The following is a 20,579-nucleotide window of genomic DNA, read 5'->3' as shown; positions in this document are numbered from 1 at the left end:
ATAATTGAAGAAAAAGCGGTTGAACTTACCATGCGATCTCCGAGAGTGGCAATAGATTGAGCACCCAAGTTATGCTTGTAGATGCCCTTCCCTTTACGGTCGCTCTTGCGGTTGATGGAGTTGGTGGAAGAAGTTTCTTTCGTCTCTTCCTTATCCCAATGCGCACACAACTCCTTCCAGACCGTGTCGTTCATCGACTTTGGGACCTTTTAATAAAAAAAAAAGAAAAATTTAATAAATTAAAAAATAGTTTAATAAATTAAAAAATGGTTTAATAAATTAAATCGAACCTTATTGATTTCCCACTTCTTCTTCCACTCGTGGATCTGCTTCCCATAGTTGTCCATTACTTTATGGACGAAGTGGTGATAGATAAAGAGCGTCTCATCGGAATTCCAGTTGAACTCTTGCTGGAAAAAAACACAATTAGTAGAAAATTTATATTAAAGATTAAAAATATAAATAAAAAATTAGAATACTTACCGCAAACTGACGAAACCACAGAACCTGCTTGTCGGTTGGGAAGTGAGTGAAAGTCGGATGTCCACTGTCGAGGGCCGAGTACATCATACGGTTGATCCATGCGCTGATCCCGTTCCCGGATCGGTTGAACCTTAGTAAAAGAACAAACGGTTAATAATGAATCCAAATTTAAAGAAAAAAAAATGTTTAATTACCATGTTTGACCCCGTCCATGTGGATACGGAGTGAGATACGGAAGATGGTCACGACCGGGCTGTTGAACCAACTCCGCAACACGCATCACTCCCGGAGGACCCGGATGAACAGGAGCGGATGCAGCAGCGGGAGCGAGAGGAGCAGGAGCGGGTGCAGCAGAGGGAGATGTATGGTTGGAGCTGTGGGGCGAAGGGGAATCCTGAAAATGGCTGGAATCCCGAGACTGGCTCCCCGTACCACCACGACCACGACGCTGTCGAGGCCGGGTCTGATCATCATGAGACCTGTAAATTTAAAAAATATATTTAATAAATACAGAAATATATAAATTAATTTTTTTTTAAAAAAATTCCCAAATAATTTAATCACAAAAAAAGATTTATATATATATTTAAAATTATTAATAAATATATAAAAATAGTTCTAATAAACAAAAAATAGTTGCAATAAATAAAAATAGTTTAATAATTACAAAAAAATAGTTTTAATAATATATATATATTAAAAATATTTTTAAATCCCAAATAATAGTTTTTAATCACAAAAAAAGTTTTATAGATATTTAAAATGTTTTGTAAAATCCAAAAAATTGAATTTATATAGAAATTTTTTTTTGTAAAGTCCAAAAAATCGAATTTATATAGAAAAATCGTTTTGTAAAATACAAAAATCGATTTTATATACAAAAATCGATTTTATAAATAGAAAAAAAAAATTATACAAAAATTCTAAATCAATTCAACAAAACAAATCATTCAACCAAATCACAATTCTAAACCTATTATACAACCAAATCACAATCCTAACCAATCACCCTAAAAAAAATCTATCAAAACCACACAAAAACCTAACAAATAGAACCTAAGAGAGTGGGATAGGGTCCTTACATGATTTGTGTAAGAGAAGAGGGAGATCGCCGGAGATATCGTCGGATTTCAGGGGGAAATCGCCGGAGAGAAGAGAGGATTTGCGCAGAGGAAGAAGAAAGAAATGGGGAAGAAGAAGTGACTCGGGGTTATAAAACCTAGGGTCCGACGGATATTATCCGTCGGAATTCCGTCGGAATTCTAATTTCAATTTTCGCGAAATATTTGCCCGGTAAAATGAAAATATTCCGAGGAAATTTCGACGGATAGTAAAATATCCGTCGGAATTTCCTCGGAATATTCCGAGGAAATACCGAGGAACTAGTGTTTGGGGTTTCAAAACATCAATTTTTTTTGCCGTATTTCATTTCTTATACAATTGTAATGCATACCATTGAGGATTCTTTGTATAGATGAGCATAAACCATGAAATAAAAAATTTCAAAACTAATTGAAAGTATTCCCTTTACCGTTCATTAAAAGGTATAAGTGTTTGTCTTATGTTGCGAGATTTCGTTCATACAATCGGAAAAGTGTTAATTATACGGTAAGGAACAAATTTTTGTCTTCATAATGAACGTAAGACACTTAATAAGGGTTATATAGGTGTTATTCAAACGGCAAAACGTTGTTTTCAGTTTAAAAACCCTATTTCCTCGGAATTTCCTCGGATTATTCCGAGGGAACTCCGAGGAAACCCTCTTCTTCCTCGGAATATCCTCGGAATATTCCGAGGAAATTCCGAGGAACTAGTGTTTGGGGTTTCAAAACGTAATTTTTTTTAAATAAACGCATCGATCGATGCGTTTTTGAACAAAAACAAATCGATCGATTACAAAGATGGACCGGGCCGTAAGATTGTGATCGATCGATGAGAGTATCCCATCGATCGATCGAGAATCTCAATTGTTCCTCGGAATTTCCTCGGAAAATCTTGTATGTTTTTTTAAAAACGCATCGATCGATGCGTTTTTGAACAAAAACAAATCGATCGATTACAAAGATGGACCGGGCCGTAAGATTGTGATCGATCGATGAGAGTATCCCATCGATCGATCGAGAATCTCAATTGTTCCTCGGAATGTCCTCGGAAAATCTTGTATGTTTTTTTAAAAACGCATCGATCGATGCGTTTCTGAACAAAAACAAATCGATCGATTACAAAGATGGACCGGGCCGTAAGATTGTGATCGATCGATGAGAGTATCCCATCGATCGATCGAGAATCTCAATTTTTCCTCGGAATGTCCTCGGAAAATCTTGTATGTTTTTTTAAAAACGCATCGATCGATGCGTTTCTGAACAAAAACAAATCGATCGATTACAAAGATGGACCGGGCCGTAAGATTGTGATCGATCGATGCGTTATAGAACAAAAACGCATCGATCGATGTGTGTTCGGAAAACAGAATTATAAGGCAAAACCCGACCTTTTCTGGATCTAAACCTTAGAACTCTCATCCCCTCCGATTTCCCCTATAATTCGCCCCCCCCCCCTTTCTCTCTCTATAATCATCCGATTTGAACAATTTTGGGCTCCATTCCACTTGATTTTTCGAGCTCTACCTGATTCCTACACTCGTCTTCACCCTAAGACAGGTATACTCCGCGAATCTCCACATTCTGAAATCGTGTTCTTGAGCAATTTTTTGGGTTTTGTGAATTTCTTATTTCCGTGTTGATTCCTTGATCAAATATGCATGAAACAGATGTTTAAACATGGAATAGAACACAATTGTCTGTGATCAACGAGTTTGGAACAGGATTTGAGATGATTTAGGGATTGAGAATTTTTTTCAATTTGGTTTTTTTTTTATCACAACTCGATTTCGCTTTTCATTTTCATGTTGCTTTGAGTTCTTAATTGATTATAACCATGTTGAGAGCAATGATTCTATTTTGTAGAGAATGAAGCGCACGAAAATGTCAGCAAAGAAGAACACACAAGAAGAGGGTTCGTCTCAGCGAGAGAAGCAAAGGCCAAAGAAGTGGGATAAGTCTGATACCACCCACTACAACAACATGAAGAAGGTAGCCGTTCCGGCTACACAACTAGCATGTCCTGAGACGATGACAATATTGGGAATCCAAGCAGACATTGAAGGACTGTTCCAGAACATGGGTCTAGGCCAACTATGCAACCTCAACGAACCCACTTATCCGGAGTTGGTACGCCAGTTCATAGCATCCGCATACGTCACCCGTCCCGATGATAGCCATCAGGAAGGTTTTCTGGCATTCGTAGTGCAGAAAGTATACTATGAGGTATCTTTCACAGACCTCTGCAGACTATTTGGATTGAGTGCAGGGGAGAGGACATCTGGTCTTTATTGGACTTCAGAGCTGTTGAACTTCTGGGAAACGATTGGCACAGGGGTTTATAGATCTTCTCAGGCAAAGGAGTCACTTATCCGGAGCCCAGTACTGAGATATGCCACACGCCTCATTGGCTCATTGCTATACGGGACAACCACAGCCGCATCAGTCACGCAATGGGAGTTGTGCCTCCTGTACCAAGGTGTGAGGCATTTGCTACCGGCATTTGGAAACTCTACATTCCCACCTGCTACTGCCTTCAACATGGGAGCGGTGCTGGCCGCAAACTTAGCAGGATACAAGGGGAAAGTAACCAAAAAAAAGAGCAATGCATGTGGATTTGGTGCAGTGATTACTCGGATCCTTAGACATGTGGGTGTAGACTGCAAGAACCAGGAGGTAGCACTGGACAGATCGAACAACATTGCTTGGAACTACCTGGATGTCATTTCTCTAGTAAGTAAGGAGTTCATAGCTGGTCCCCACTCGAGGATCCATCGGGATGGTCCTTACGTCTACGTATTCCAGGACCGAGCGAAGAAAACACTCTACTGCCACCTACCTCAGATCGGTCTCACTTCTCTACTTTCAGAGGCTGCAGTTGAGTTCCTACCCCCTGCTACCGCACTAGTAGACAAGCCATCCTTCTTCACGCCAAAATATCAGACCAAAGGCAAGGGCGTGGTTGATGAAGAAGGAGAAGATGAGGCTGCACAAGCCATTCCAGATGATTCACAACCCCATCAGCTACTCCCATCAGACTCCAGCCAGTACAAGCTGCAAGAGCTTCCACCGAACGCCACTTCGCGCCAGCAACAACATTGGAGAGATCAGAGCATAAAGACAAACAACGACATGCTACACAAGATCTGGGCTGCCATTTCACGTATCAGGCCGTGTCGTTGCCAAAAGGATGATGTAGTTCATCGGGACAACTCTCCATCCACCTCTGGTTCGGGTTCGAGTGGTACACACAGGGTAAGAAAGAGGTCCAAGAGACCCAACGATGCAGGAACATCTGGAGCAGGAGACGAGGAGTAGGAGCTATCACCGGCTATTTTATTTTCTTTTCTATTCTAACGTTTTATGGTCTTATTTTCTGTTAATTTTGAACTGAGTTTTTTTTTGGGTTTCTTAATTATGAGTTCGTATTTCTTTTACATGGTTTCTTCGTTTTATTTGGTTGTGTTCTGAGTAGTTTTTAATTCGTATTCAGCTTTGCCTTGCTAGATAAACCAAATAACTATTATCCGAGGAAAGAGGTTATATCAAGTGTTCCTCGGAATTTCCTCGGTATTTCTTTAAAAATAAAAATAAATAAGTTCAATGGTAGTCTGTTTCCGAGTCATCATCACCAGATGAATCTGAATCTGGATCTTCGTGAAACTCTCCAATCACTGGTTCATCCTCTAGGTGAACGACGGCTTCCTCTCCAAAGTCGGTTAAATCGACTACAAGGCCAACTCCAGCTAAATCTTCTGCTGCACTTAAGTTGCCGGATGTGCTTGGTTGTAGTGGGTCTTCCAGCTCAGAACTTCCCTGAACTCGGCCTCTCGGGTTGAGTCTTGTAACAGTAACCCATGGATCATCTCTGTTCCTTACCCGGGGGTACTTGATATAACAAACCTGTAACATTTAGAAAAATTATAAATTAATACATGATGATGAATCATTCTGAATAATTAACATTTAATTACCTGATCGGCCTGAGAAGCAAGAATGAAAGGATCATAATATTGCAGCTTTCGCCTCGAATTTACTGATGTAACACCAAATGCATCTGTTCTCACACCTCGATCTGGGGTGTTGTCGTGCCAATCACAATAGAAAACAGTACAACGCAATCCAACCATGCCCAAATACTTAATTTCCAAAATCTCATGTATGTGTCCGTAGTATACATCATCTCCTGATGCAGAACAAACGCCAGCATCATAAGTCGTACTCGAACGTCTCCTCTTCTGAGTTGTGAATGCATATCCTCGAGTACAAAATCTCGGATATGACTTCACAACAAAGTTTGGTCCAACGACCATCTCACGTATCCAATCGTCAAATGTTTCACCTCTGGCCAAACCAGCAGACACCTATTAATAGCACATATATATATATTATATCAATAAATGTGAATTAGTATAAATATGTGATAAAATATATTTTAATTTGTTTAAAGCACTCACATAAGTAAACATCCATCCACTAAATTCTCTCTGCTTCATTTCTTCTAGTTCGTCCTCTGTGGCGTATCTATACTCGAACCGCTTTTCTGCCATGAAAATCCTGTATATGATGACAATAATGTAATTAATTAAGATTTAAATTTCAACTTGTTAAAATAAAAATTTGTAAGCTCATTTATTTACCTCTCATATTGAAGAACGTCTTCGCAGTTGGTGAGCAAATATGTTTGCAAATGACTGCGCTCCTGCTCAGTAAGTCGACGGTCCTTTGGTTTTCCGCTAAGTCGTCCAACATCTGTGAAAATGTCTGGAACCGTAACATGATATGCTGCCCGTTCGCCTCTATCATCATGCCGAGCAGGTCTTCTGTTTTTGGTCTGAACTTCTGCTGGAAAGTAGTACTCGGCAAAGTTTGAAGTTTCTTCATTGATCATCTGTGCGACTATAGAACCTTCCACCCTACTTAAATTTTTCACCATCTTCTTCAAATGGAACATATACCGCTCATACAGATACATCCATCTATACTGCACAGGACCACCAAGTTCCAATTCTCTTGCCAGGTGAATAACAAGATGCTCCATAACATCAAAAAATGAGGGAGGAAATATCTTCTCAAGGTTGCACTGAATCACGGCTATGTTAGTCTTCAAATTTTCAATACCTTCAAGAGTCACTGATCTCGTGCATAAATCGCGGAAGAAACCACTTATCCCTGCAATTGCTTCATGAACATTTCGTGGTAATAGTTCCTTGAAGGCGAACGGAAGGAGGCGCTGCATCATTACATGGCAATCGTGGCTTTTCAAGCCAGTAAACTTTCCTTCCTTTCTGTCGATACAGTTACGCAAATTTGATGCGTAACCGTCTGGAAATTCCACATCGTTTGAAATCCAATCAAAGAACGCATCTTTTCCCCCTGCATCAAGTCGGTATATGGGAAAAGGAGCCCTACCATTTTCATCAACATGAAGTTCTGAACGAGCACATATATCGACTAAATCCAGTCTTGACTTCAAATTATCCTTTGTTTTACCTTGAACATTAAGGATCGTGTTCATGAGATTGTCAAAAAAGTTCTTCTCAATATGCATGACATCTAAATTATGCCTTAGCAGATGATCCTCCCAGTATGGCAGATCCCAGAAAATACTTTTTTTGTGCCAGTTATGTAGTTCTCCAACAGCATCTACCGGAAAACGCTCATGTCCACCGACTTCTGGCGTCCTTTCTGCACCAAAATCTCTTAGTTGTATCTTCAAATCTTTCCCACAAATTTCCGGAGGTGGACTGTCAAACACCCTCTTGTTCTTCGTAAACAAATTCCTACTCCTACGATATGGATGATCAGGTGGTAGGAATCTCCTGTGACAGTCAAACCAACACGTTTTCCTTCCGTGTTTTAGTTGGAAAGCATCAGTGTTATCTTGACAATATGGACATGATAGCCTTCCATGCGTTGTCCATCCAGACAACATACCATATGCTGGAAAATCACTTATTGTCCACATTAGTACTGCCCGCATTTGAAAGTTTTCTTTACACGAAACATCGTATGTTTCAGCACCTTGAGCCCATAGTTGTTGCAACTCATATATTAGTGGCTGAAGAAACACATCAAGTGATCTCTTAGGATGCTCTGGTCCGGGAACGAGAATCGAGAGAAACAAAAACTCTCGTCGCAAGCACAAGTTTGGGGGAGGTTGTATGGTGTAAGAATGACGGGCCATAGAGAATATTGTCTTCCACTCTTGCCAAACGGACTAAAACCATCAGTACATAATCCAAGGTAGACATTTCTTCTCTCATACGCAAAGTCGGGATACTTTGATTGGAAATGCTTCCACGCTTTTGCATCTGAAGGATGTCTGATCTCACCATCTGTTGAGTGCTCCGCATGCCATCTCATTGGTTGCGCTGTGCGTTCAGACAGATACAACCTCTGCAACCTTTCCGTCAAAGGTAAATACCACATCCTTTTATATGGCACTGGAACTCTTCCACTCGTATCTTTATAACGAGGCTTTCCACAAAATTTGCATGTAACCCGCTGTTCATCCGCCCTCCAATAAATCATGCAGTTGTCGCTGCATACATCTATTACCTGATACGATAAACCAAGACCAGCTACGAGTTTCTGAACCTCGTAGTATGAACCAGGAGCTACATTATCCTCGGGTAGAATACTTTTTACAAAATCAGCAATCGCATCCACACAGTCTTCAGCCAAATTATAATCTGTTTTAATGCCCATCAATCTTGTAGCAGATGATAAAGCTGAATGACCATCTCTGCAACCTTCGTACAATGGTTGCTTTCCAGCATCCAACATATCATAAAATCTCCTAGCTTCTGCATTGGGTAAATCTTCCCCTCTAAAATGATCATTTACCATCTGCTCAGTACCTACACCATAATCTACATCCGTTCTAATTGGTTCTTCTAATCTAACCGCTGGCTGAGGTTCGCTAGTACTACCATGTTCATAATCAGTTTCCCCATGATGATACCAAATTTTGTAACTTCGTGTAAACCCACTCAAATATAGATGAGTCCAAACATCCCACTCTTTAATAACCTTTCTATTTTTACAATTAGAGCAAGGACATCTTAACTTACCTGTTTTTGCTTCCGGTTGTCGGTGAACTAACCCCATGAATTCGGTTATACCTCGTTGGTATTCTTCCGTAAGCAATCTCGTGTTCGGATCCAAATGAGGTCGATCGATCCAAGAACGAAAATAATTTGAAGAAGACATATTTTTTATGAATCAAATTCGTGTGTAAATAGAGTAAGAGGGAGGATGAAGATATGGAGTGAATGAAGAGGAAGAGGAGTGTTTGTTTATATAGATTAAATCCTGCCGACATACCGAGGAAATTCCGACGGAATTCCGACGGAAAAGGCTAGTTCGTCGGAATTTCCTCGGAATTTTGTAAAATCCCCCAACGGCTCTCCAACGGCTATAATATTTCCTCGGAATTCATCGGTTTTTTCCGAGGTACACATTGTTCCTCGGAATTTCCTCGGAATATTCCGACGGACTGAGGTTTCCTCGGAATTCCGTCGGTATATTCCGAGGAAATTCCGAGGAACCCCAATTTTGTGTTTCCTCGGAATTTCCTCGGAAATTCCTCGGTATATTCCGAGGATTTCATTTTCCGTCGGAATGTCCGTCAGAATACCGCTGTTTTCTTGTAGTGATGAGTGATTGTGATTCAGTCGATTGTTTCTGTAAATATATAGCATAAGCAATTTTTTTGGTTTGGCTCCATTATCAGTTTAAAAATTTTAGTTTTGGCTCCATGCTTAAATTTTTTTGGAGAATTTTAGCACTGAAATCTTCTTTGTTCTTGCATTTCTTCATTTTCAGTTCAACGCCACATATACGTATTTGACTAAAAAAATTAATTAAGCATTTAAGGCTTTTGTATGTGAAACTGTTATGTCACGACTAAGAAAAATTGGAATCAACATCATTTTGACTGAATAATGGTCTCTAGTAATAATGATATGAAATAAATTAAACATTAAACACTAATGAATAAGGTTAAAATATATATTACATTAGCTTTCTTAATTGGTGTGCAATGTTGTAGAACGTCACTTATATCCGAACGGAGGGAGTATATTTTGTGTGGTCCATATATAAAAAATTTGAAGGTTCAAAAAATTATTCCATGTATTAGTACATGATTCATAAACAAAATACATTTTAAAATTTTGATTCTTGCAATATTACATAATTAATAATTCTTATAAATACACATCTTAATAAACATTCCAAAAAACATTTTTCTGCTTACACTATTATGTTAGTTTACAAATCTGTTAAGATACTCTGATAAATATTTTTCTAATTTTTTTAGTAATAAAAGAGGATATTCAAGATAAATAATTTTTGCACGTAAGAAATGATATAAGAAAATATATAAACTGAGTTTTAGTAGATTTAATGCTTGGTTTTGGTTTTAATGGCTGTTGGTGATATTGAAGATACTAACATTGTCATGAATAAATAATCAAAATGAAAATGTTTGAATAAAATTAACATAATTAGAAAAAAATAGTATTTTTTTAATTGGTTAAACTTTTAAGGTGAATAAGGGAAAGTAGGAACAAAAAAATTCATGATTACCATATTGTTGGTACCATTATTCATGTACTTTCATGATTACCATCAATAAAAGTATTTTTCACAAATATCTTCTTCGTTAAGAAGCAAACGACTCTTATATTCTTATTTTATATATATATATATAATAAATAATTATTAAATAAATAAAAATAAATAAAAATAAAAATTTTGAATTAAGAACTAAAAACTCTTATACCCTTGTTTTATATATAGTTTTCGAATAATACATTTTCAAATCCGAACTTTTTGCAAAATTTTTTTAAAAAAATTTTAATTTTCAAATTTTCTTTTTGAAATTCAAAAATTTAAGTATTTATTTATATATTTATTAGAATCCTAAACTCCACGTTCTAAAACGCTACTCCAACCGTCAACTCTAAACCTAAGTCTAAATTAGTTAACCATAGGGTTATAAGTGCATTTTTACCTCTTTAAAAGTGAAGATAAAAATGGTTCAGATAAAAATGAAAAGTAGTATTAGGAATGTGGTAATTTTCATGTTTACCAAATTATTGGTACCATTATTCATGTTTACTACCACTAAAAAGAAATTTTCAAAAATATCTTCTTCATTAAGAGTCAAAAAACTCTTATACCCTTGCTACATATATATATATATATATATATATAATTATATAAATAAATAATTTTTTTTAAGTTTTCGAATTATAATTTTTCAAATTCAAATTTTTTTGTAATTTTATTTTTGAATTTTTCTTTTTGAAATTCGAAATTATTTTTGAATCTATTTTTTTAAAAAAATATTTTTTTTAAAGTATGTATTTATGTGGAAGCCCATTGGTCCAGTGGTTTGATCAAAGGGTTCATTAAGAGTTATACACCAGGAAGTTTGAGTTTCAGTTCCTGGAAAAGGCGAATTATGCGGAGTATTAGAGAAAAATCTTGATTTTCGGCATGGCGCAAGGAGTACCGTCAGGAATGGATCTCATAGGGTGGCTCAGGGTGATGCAGTCATACGGAAATCCTTACAAGGCAGGTAAAATTGTCGGTTGTAGTATCGCCTATGTAATGTTTCTCATAATTTGTAATAGCAAAATTAACCAATGTTAAAAAAATATTTATTTATATATTTATTAGAATCATAAATTCTTCATTCCAAAAATCATACCTCAGCTCTCAACTTTAAATCTCAAGTCTTGATTAGTTAATCATAGGGTTATAAATGTTTTTTCTTTTTTAAAAATGAAGGTAAAAGTGGTTAAAGTAAATATGAAAAATTGTATTATGAATGCAATAATTTTTGCAATTCACTTTAGGCAATTTCTCAAGCAAGAATTCATAAAATCTCAATGTTGAGTTTGATCACAAATTTTAAGTCATTTTTGAAAGAACCTATTTTTTTATCAACAAAAAGCCCTATATATAAACCAATAAAAATTCTAGAGATATTGTTTAACTAAAAACAAACATTAGATCAATAAATTTTTCACCTATAATTTTTTGACAAAACAAACCAATAATTTTCCAGATCAAATAATTTAACATACTAATGTTTTATCAAATGATTAAGCACATCTTTACTATTAAAAAAGAAACATTCTGAAAAATCTACTTATACAAAATTGTTGCACTCTTTCATTATATTATAATACTTTGTTCTTACCATAAATTTAGACTAACAATATGTTACTATATATTTTTCGAACAATAATAATTTGGTCAACTTTTATTTAATAGGTCCACCTCTTTTTGTATGCGTTAATATTATATACTTTATACCACTTCTATACTTTATTTAGTAAAACTTTATAGTACATGAAAAATATGAGAAATGCTCTTTATAATTTACGTATATATAAAGTGGATCATGTGTTTTATACTATAAAATATTAGAATATACATTTTGTACAATTATGAAGTTTTGGCCTTCTTATAGATAAAAATATCAGATAATTTGAGGTTTTCAGTTTAAATATCGGGTAATTCGGATTGTTCGGATAAAAATATTTGATAGTTTAGATGATTTTTAATAATTTGAATAAAAAAATATTTAAGTAATTCAGTTTTCCGGATAATTCACGTTTTCGAGTAATTCATTTTATAAATAGTATTTTTAAGATATTCGGTTATTTAAAAATTAAATATAATTAATATCTATAAGTGTATAATTTATATTTTACATATTTAGGTATCTATTTGGTTCTCAGTTATTTATAAATTCTGTTCAATTTTAGTTTCGTTTTTTCCAGGTAATATATTTGTCCAAACCTATACAATATCTCGTATAAAAATTCATTCAAAATAGTTTATTCAATTGCAAAAACAAATCTGCGTTTTTGTAATCTAGTATTTCTTTAAATTATTTGATAAAAATTGGAGAAAAATTAAACCGTGTGGTGTAGTTTGGACAGTTTGACCGCACACTTTGGCCCATATGTTCACAGTTTTGGAGTTCTTTCCCATTACGCAAGGAAAAAGTGGAAAACTAAAGACGAGACTGAAAGAGATCAAAGATTCAAATTGCTGGTTTATAAGGTCAGTAAATCAGCGAAACACAACAATGGAAAAACAAGTACCCCTCTTAATCTCATGAGGTTTAACAACAAGCATCCTTATTCGAAACAAAGCTCCTTTATCATCTTTTCACAGATAAAAGCCGGTCTAAGAGAGGCAAGAGTAAGCAAGGTCCTTCTCTTCCTTCAACTCCTCTGCTGTCAAATCCATCTTCTTCCTCGATGCTTCATCGATCGGTAAACCTTTGAACAACATCAAACAACACACATCAGCAATCACTAACTCTTTTAAAACATTTTGTTTTTACTTTGGTAAGAGAAAAAATATGTATACCTTGGACAATAGACCACTCTCCATTACGGCAGGTTACGGGGAAAGAGTAGATAAGTCCAGCTGGAACGTTGTATGATCCGTCTGAGTATACTCCCATTGAAACAAATGTGCCCTGACAAATTAAACAAACAATATATTTAGTTATTATAGTTTTTTTAGAACACAAACAATCAACTGGTTCGAAATTGAAAAGAACCTCGGGGGTTCCAAGGACCCAATCACGGATATGGTCACAAGCTGAGCTAGCTGCAGAGAGTGCACTAGACAGCTTCCTGGCCTTGATAATAGCAGCTCCACGTTGTTGAACGGTAGTGATGAACTCTCCATTCAACCTACATACATTAAACAATTTCAAGGATCGTATATATAAACAATTAGATTGAGACACTAAAAGGGGATTTAAAGATTTTTTTTACCACTCGTCGTCCTTGACAAGCTCGCGCACTGGCTTCTCCCCAGAAGAAGTCTTGACGCTAGCGTGGTTGACATCTGGGTACTGGCTCGACGAGTGGTTTCCCCAGATAATCACGTTCTTGACATCAGACACCGGCACGCTTAGCCTTTCAGAGACCTGTCCCAACGCCCTGTTGTGGTCAAGCCTCGTCAAGCAAGTGATGTTCTTCTCAGGGATGGACGGTGCAAACTCCTTAAGGATCAACGCGTTGGTGTTTGCAGGGTTTGCAACAACCAAGACCTACAAAAAAAAAAAAACATAAACTATATTATCATTCACAGTAACAATCTCATGATGTGATGGCTGATTCGAAAAAAGACTCATCATCAAATATCAATCATCACCTTGCAGTTTGGTGCGGCGTGCTTCTCCAAGGCAGCGGCTTGAGACTTGTAAATGGAAACGTTCTTGGACATGACATCCTTCCTCTCCATTCCTTCTTTCCTCGGGAAACCACCAACCATAACTGCAACGTTTACGCCAGTACAGCCTTCAACAGCGTCAGTCGTAGCCACCACACCTTTGAGAAGAGGGAAAGCAGCGTCGATCAACTCCATTTTGACACCGTTCAAAGCTTCAGCGGCGGGAGGTATATCAAGCATGTGGAGGATCACAGGCTGGTCTGCACCAAGCATGATTCCTCTCGCAATCATAGGGACTAGAGCGTATCCGATTTGTCCTGCAGATTTGTTCAAACACACACTTGAATACGATCCTTTTTAGATCTAACAAATACATACTTAGATCCAATAGATCTCAAGACCTAGAACTACACTATGATTCATCGATCGGACGATACGAAACAATAACTTTTGCGTTCGCTAACCAAAGATCTGATACTAGATCGGAGAAATGTGAAGTTACCTGCAGCTCCGGTGACGAGAACACGAACTGGATCCTTCGCCATCTGATCGATTGGGAAAAATATCGCTGGAGAAAGAACTCGTTGATTTTCTCAGTCTAGCAGAGAGAAGAGCTTGAAGGCGTGAAGATGGGCTGAGGTTTATTTATTAGTCATGATGAAGCTTCAGATCCATGGTGTGTTAGCCACGTCAGCTTATGAAATCGAATATCTTGAACGTGGAGATTACGTTTATCGTATAAACTTCTTTAATGGGCCAACGTTTACATGACCAAGCCCATACTTTAACCAGAGTCTTAGCTTTTAGGCAATTTTTGTATGCGTCGGGCTGAGAGGCCTTAATCCATGCTTAATATTCACTTTAAAAAAATCATTTATATAAAAATTATGGTAAAAAAAAAGAGAAAAAGACAAAAATAGCACAAAATCAAGTTTATGTTTACAAACTAGCACTCAAAGTCAAAAGTCACAAAAATAGCACTTAATGTTTTATCAAAAGTCACAAACTTAGGGTTTAGAGTTAAAAGGTGGGGTTTAGGATTTAGGGTTTAGGGTTTAGGGTTTAGATTTTAGGGTTTAGGGTTTAGGGTTTAGGGTTTAGGGTTTAAGGTTTAGAGTTTAGGGTTTAAGGTTTAGAGTTTAGGGTTTAGGGTTTGGAGTTTAGGGTTTAGGGTTTAGAGTTTAGGGTTTAGGGTTTAGAGTTGAGAAATGAGGTTTTGGGGATAAGATTTCAAATTTTGAAAAATAAAAAAAATAAAATTTTCAAAAGATAAACTTAGAAATGTGCTATTTTGGTCATTTTAGTTTTTGAGTGCTATTTTTGTGATATAAACTTAGAAATGTCCTATTTTGGAGATTTGCCCAAAAAAAAATTCCTAAAAATGTAAATATCATTCAACGGCAATTCTCTCAATTAAGTTTTTGTCGCAAAATAGTCATCGATGAAAAAAATGACCAAAATAGTTTTTTTATTTTTTGAAATTTTTAATATTTTTTTTTTATTTTTTTTTATAATTTGAAACTATATCTCCAAAACTCCACCCCTTAATTCTAAACTTTAAGTTTAGATTAATTAACTTTAGGATAAAAATAATTTTTTTACTTTTTAATAAAATTTATTTTGGTTATTTTCTTTATTAAAAGCTATTTTTACAAAGATAAACTAAAATTGTGTCCTATAGAATTTCTCTTCGAACAAGATGAGAGTAAATGATTTGACGTGGGGTGAATAATTTTATTAACATTATATTAACAAACGAAAATAGAAAGGGGAGAGATTCAACAAGATGTTCGTTGTTACCAAAATATACACAAGTGTTTTTATTCAAAATTCAATAATATATAATATAACAGATCACTTGTCTTGCTATGGCGCATTGGCGCATAGCCTATATGCATAGAGTGGTTTAAAGTTTCTTAGAAGTTATTTGATGCAATTTTCTACCAAATTTGTAGATTCTTTTTTAAATGAATATGTCGGAGTGAATATAGCATTAAAATTAAGATGAAAAATGTAAGAGATACTGTACTGCAAAAGAAAACAAAAGTAAAAGTGTAGATAGAAACAGAAGAGAAAGACTACAAAAATACTAATGTCAACTATCTACAAAATCAAGGTTGATATTTAATTGTAGTTAATCAAAATATACGTTTTCTTTCAATTTGTTTTTATAATTATATATATATATATATTGTTTTTTTCTCTTAGAAAAACATCAATATTTTACATTCATATGTGGTCATATTACATTCTTATAAAATATAAATATCAAACTTTTAACTTTAAAATAAAATTTAGCGTAGACATAAACAATGAAGGCGTGCATACGCGATAATACTAGTGATATATATTTTCCAAATGATATTTTAGAATATAGTCTCTTTAATGTAGATTAGATTTTTTTTTTTTTTTTGAACCTTTAGATTAGATTTTTTAAGTCTTAATATTTAAACCGAAATCGTAGCTGTCTTTGTAGAAAATGCATGTCATTACATGTTTGACACTGTTCAGGTGCACAACTGTATATTTTTATAAATAATTATTGGAATTTTTTTTTCTAGACAAGGGCTTTCAAGTTTCAATTCGTGGAGAATTCAAGAAACACAATGAAGTAATATATGATTATTATTATTATTTATATACATTTTATGACTTAGTGATTGTGAAAAAGAAGGCAAATAATAGAGAACTATATGGAAAATATATTTTCCTTAAGTTGAAAATAAAACATTCATAATAATAGTGATTGTGATTGTACCGGGCACATTTATAGAATACAGAACATTCAAAACCAACCACTAATGTTTAATATAAATATATAAAGATCTCATACGGTAATGTAAATGGTTTTAATTTTAAATGGTGACGCCACATTCTAATTAAATAACAATTAACCCACAAAAGAAGAATAAAAGCAAGTTTTCAGTGAAAGAAAACAAGCAAACAAATTAGGGATAAGGAAAGACAATCTCTCTCTCTCTCTCTCTCAAGGCCGTCTCTCGTTTTTCTTCTAAAGTTTGATTTCGTCTCTAATTCGTTACCGTCCCATTTTTTTCAAAAAAGATACTCAATCGAATCCGAAGACCCCTTTTTCAGTTCTCTTCCCTTCCATTATCCTTTTCTCCTCCTCTACCTGATCTGAAACTTTTGTCAGAAACAGAGTTTTCTCGATTACGATTGTGGTCAATTGGTAAAAATTTTAGTCAGCAGAAACGTAGCTCAATCAATTAGATTACTTTGTGATAATTCGCAAGCAAATGGATTACTTTGATCAATTCAGCGATTAGGGCTACTTGATTCGATCTGAGTGGTGGTTATAGATTCTGTCGAGCTAGGGAGGGAACACGATTGAAGATCTGGGTCAACTTGGGTTTTCTCTGGATTAGCTTATCGGGTCTGATTAGAGGCGAATTAGGGTGGGATAGATCGAATAAAGAAGGCGGCTTTTTGATTTGAAACTATGGATCGTGTGGTTGGTGGCAAGTATAAGTTGGGACGTAAACTCGGAAGTGGATCATTCGGTGAAATTTTTATAGGTATATTGAGAATATTCTTCTTTGTGGTAATCTCAATCTCAAAGTTTTCTTTTTATTAATCAGGTAAGAATGTGCAAACTGGAGACGAAGTTGCCGTGAAGCTTGTAAGTCACAACAACGTTTGACTATCTTCCTTTACTTTGTTCGCATGATTAAGGATTTGTGTGTTTGTGCAGGAACCTGCGCGTGCCAGGCATCCTCAACTTCATTATGAGTCAAAGCTCTATATGCTTCTTCAAGGAGGAAGTGAGTTTCTTTCTTTCTTTACTTGATATTCACTCTTTCATTATATTTACACTTGTTTTCGCTGAAGCTGGTATTCCTCATTTGAAATGGTACGGGGTCGAGGGTGAATACAACTGCATGGTGATTGATCTTCTGGGCCCTAGCCTGGAGGATTTGTTTAATTATTGCAGTCGGAGGTTTAATCTAAAGACAGTTCTTATGCTCGCAGATCAGATGGTATGAATAAATATCCTCTTATTCATTTTTGTGGGAGCTATTACACTGCTTTACTTATTTGTATAATTTGTTTAGTTGAACCGAGTTGAGTATATGCATGTCCGGGGATTTCTTCATCGTGATATTAAGCCAGATAACTTTCTGATGGGTCTTGGACGCAAAGCAAACCAGGTGAGACTGAGAGCAGTTATTGTATACAATCTTATATGTTTGTATCCATTCTCTGATATGTTACTCTTTCGTCTTGTGTAGGTGTACATCATTGACTACGGGCTTGCAAAAAAGTACAGAGATCTCCAAACTCATAGGCACATTCCCTACAGGTTCATATTAACCTTTATCTTGTTGAAAGAGTTTACATTTAGAAATGTTCGAATAGAAGGAATATTGAGAGATACTTTTATTTTGGTAGAGAAAACAAGAATCTTACTGGAACAGCTCGATATGCAAGTGTTAACACTCATCTTGGTATTGGTGAGTGTTGTTTTGCTCTTTTACTCTTCTATGCTTCCATCATATTTGTCAATCTAAAACTGAGATGTCTTGCCGCAGAGCAAAGTAGGAGGGATGATTTGGAATCCCTTGGCTATGTTCTTATGTATTTTCTTCGTGGAAGGTATATAAATAAATCTGCTTCCCATTTGCTTTTTATTTGGTTCCATTTCACCTTACCCTCAGTTTTCTCTTGGTAGTCTGCCTTGGCAAGGCCTTCGCGCGGGTACAAAAAAGCAGAAGTATGACAAGATCAGCGAAAAGAAAAGGCTTACACCCGTAGAGGTAACTAGTTTCTACTCCGTTTACCATTGAAGTTAGCTGAAGTGTCATTTATTTATTAATAGATAACAATTTATATACCACTGACAGGTTCTCTGTAAATCATTTCCATCTGAGTTCACATCATACTTTCTCTATGTACGATCATTACGGTTTGAAGACAAACCAGATTATCCATACCTAAAGAGGCTTTTCAGAGATCTGTTCATCCGAGAAGGTTTGGGAAAACTTATGCTTGAATATTTTCACATAAAACACAAAACAAAAGATTTTATTAAAAATGTTATATATTTGCAGGTTATCAGTTTGACTATGTATTTGATTGGACAATCTTGAAGTATCCACAGTTCGGTTCAAGCTCTAGCTCCAGCTCCAAACCAAGAGTAAGTAACATACATATTTGGAGTTATTCCATCATTTTCAATTCCTCTAGAGCATATTATCAAACAAACCCTCACGATTGTCTCTGTGTTTAAACAGTCAAGCCTTAGACCAGCTCTGAATCCCCCAGTGCCATCTGCCGAGAGACCAGAAAAACCTTCAGGTAATCCCTTAAGCTTTGTTGTTAGATCATATGAGAAGAGTCTATTGATTCAATTCCAGTTTTGATTGGAATATTGAAGAAACCAAATTTTTGTTTTAATGTATTACAGCTGGACAAGACAGCCGTGAGAGGTTCTCGGGTGCTTTAGAGGCATATGCTAGAAGAAACGGCTCAGGAAGCGGTGCGGTTCAAGCTGATAGATCTAGACCGAGAACCTCAGAGAATGCATTAGCATCATCAAAGGACACAATAACACCAGTGAGTCATCTTTAAAAATTTATCAAAATCTTCTTATCAATACTCTTGAAATATACTTTAAAACAAATAAACTTCGTTCTTGGTTAGCAAAACTACGAGAGAGTTGTTGAAAGACCAATCTCTTCAACAAGACACGCAAGTTCTTCAAGAAAAGCCGCCATTGTCTCCAGCGTCGTTCGAGCTACTTCTTCAGCTGACTTCACAGAGAACCGCTCGAGCAGAGTTGTTCCAAACAATGGGCGTTCCTCAACCGCTCAAAGGACTCAGCATGTTCCTGACCCGACCACTAGACCATCGTCTTCTTCATTTTCTCGAGCTGTGCCATCGAGGACTGCTCGTGACACCGCGCTCCAGAACTTTGAGCTACTCACCTTAGGGAATGGGAAGAGGAAGTGAGAAGCTCTGACATTTCTATGGCCTGGCCTACTTTACGATGATGAATGAGTGGGTCAAACTGTGACATTTCTCTTGGCCACTTTGTTTTTATTGCGTGGTTTCCTAATTCAAGGAATAAAACGAACGTCATTTGACTAAAAAATGTATTTGATAAATATATGGTTTTAGTTATGATAATATTTATAATTTATCATTATAGTTATATAGAAACAAAGACAAAAACTTGCAACAATAAGGGATACTGGTACATAAAGATAAAGTGATGTTTTATTGAGCAATTTTTTTAAATAACTATTTTTAAGTTTTTGTTACAAAAATAGTTTTAAAAAAATAAAATTAATCAAAATAACATTTTTTTTTATTTTGAAATTTTTAATATTTATTTTTTATTTTTTAAAATTTGAATCTTTATTCAAAACGTCATTTAAAATACGAAGGGAGGGTTAAATAATTTAATTTCTTTTCTTAGATCAAATTCCTTCAGAATAATGTACGGATGCAGAAATTCTCGCTTTTGCACTTCTATCTTTATTGGGTAGATTAGAAGAAGAAAAAACTGTTTAATTTAAAGTCATTACACCAAAAAAGAAAAAGAATCTACCTAAAATTAACATGTATCTATAATCTATCTATCCACTTGTCTAAATTAAACCGTCTCCATCTTGTCCTATAAACCGCGAACCAGATAGAATCGTCCAGAAAAGGACTCAACAAAAGATATCAAAATAATCAGAGAGAACAGAATTCACCTCGTAAATCAACAAAACTTCTTCTGGACGCAAGAAAAGCTTGAACATTCTGCGAATG

General features: G+C 35.6%; 2 protein-coding genes across 3 annotated transcripts; one reads left to right on the top strand and one right to left on the bottom strand.

The window, feature by feature from the left end:
- Positions 1 to 12,637: 12,637 nt before the first annotated feature.
- LOC106366626 (malate dehydrogenase 1, cytoplasmic-like) lies at positions 12,638 to 14,547 on the bottom strand. Its single transcript, XM_048767539.1, has 6 exons — positions 14,305 to 14,547; positions 13,785 to 14,119; positions 13,403 to 13,680; positions 13,183 to 13,318; positions 12,987 to 13,098; positions 12,638 to 12,895 (listed from the first exon to the last, which is right to left on the bottom strand). Exons 1-6 carry the CDS (start codon positions 14,345 to 14,347, stop codon positions 12,801 to 12,803), a joined length of 999 nt encoding a protein of 332 aa, XP_048623496.1. The 5' UTR covers positions 14,348 to 14,547; the 3' UTR covers positions 12,638 to 12,800.
- A 2,188-nt stretch (positions 14,548 to 16,735) lies between these two features.
- Positions 16,736 to 19,968, top strand: LOC106366625 (casein kinase 1-like protein 8). 2 transcript variants are annotated; one of them, XM_048767538.1, is made up of 14 exons: positions 16,737 to 17,338; positions 17,402 to 17,442; positions 17,515 to 17,584; positions 17,652 to 17,800; positions 17,876 to 17,971; positions 18,053 to 18,123; positions 18,213 to 18,274; positions 18,353 to 18,416; positions 18,493 to 18,577; positions 18,665 to 18,791; positions 18,872 to 18,957; positions 19,055 to 19,118; positions 19,228 to 19,376; positions 19,464 to 19,968. In XM_048767538.1, exons 1-14 carry the CDS (start codon positions 17,263 to 17,265, stop codon positions 19,770 to 19,772), a joined length of 1,449 nt encoding a protein of 482 aa, XP_048623495.1. In that variant the 5' UTR covers positions 16,737 to 17,262; the 3' UTR covers positions 19,773 to 19,968. The 2 variants fall into 2 exon arrangements, with proteins under 2 accessions (XP_048623494.1, XP_048623495.1); XM_048767537.1 differs by having other exon boundaries at positions 16,736 to 17,338; positions 18,213 to 18,416.
- The last annotated feature ends 611 nt before the right edge of the window (positions 19,969 to 20,579 follow it).

The sequence above is a fragment of the Brassica napus genome, chromosome C9, assembly GCF_020379485.1.
Source record: "Brassica napus cultivar Da-Ae chromosome C9, Da-Ae, whole genome shotgun sequence".
Taxonomy (NCBI): domain Eukaryota; kingdom Viridiplantae; phylum Streptophyta; class Magnoliopsida; order Brassicales; family Brassicaceae; genus Brassica; species Brassica napus.
This window is presented reverse-complemented; position numbering and strand designations above follow the sequence as displayed.

Excerpts from the sequence above, each read along its gene's own strand:
- LOC106366625 (XM_048767537.1), top strand. The coding sequence starts at position 17,263 with ATGGATCGTGTGGTTGGTGGCAAGTATAAGTTGGGACGTAAACTCGGA. Across the intron at positions 17,339-17,401 it reads ATTCGGTGAAATTTTTATAG|GTAAGAATGTGCAAACTGGA; the intron begins GTATATTGAGAA and ends TTTATTAATCAG. Across the intron at positions 17,801-17,875 it reads TTATGCTCGCAGATCAGATG|TTGAACCGAGTTGAGTATAT; the intron begins GTATGAATAAAT and ends TAATTTGTTTAG.
- LOC106366626 (XM_048767539.1), bottom strand. The coding sequence starts at position 14,347 with ATGGCGAAGGATCCAGTTCGTGTTCTCGTCACCGGAGCTGCAG. Across the intron at positions 13,319-13,402 it reads CTTGTCAAGGACGACGAGTG|GTTGAATGGAGAGTTCATCA; the intron begins GTAAAAAAAATC and ends TAATGTATGTAG. Across the intron at positions 13,099-13,182 it reads GGGTCCTTGGAACCCCCGAG|GGCACATTTGTTTCAATGGG; the intron begins GTTCTTTTCAAT and ends TTAATTTGTCAG.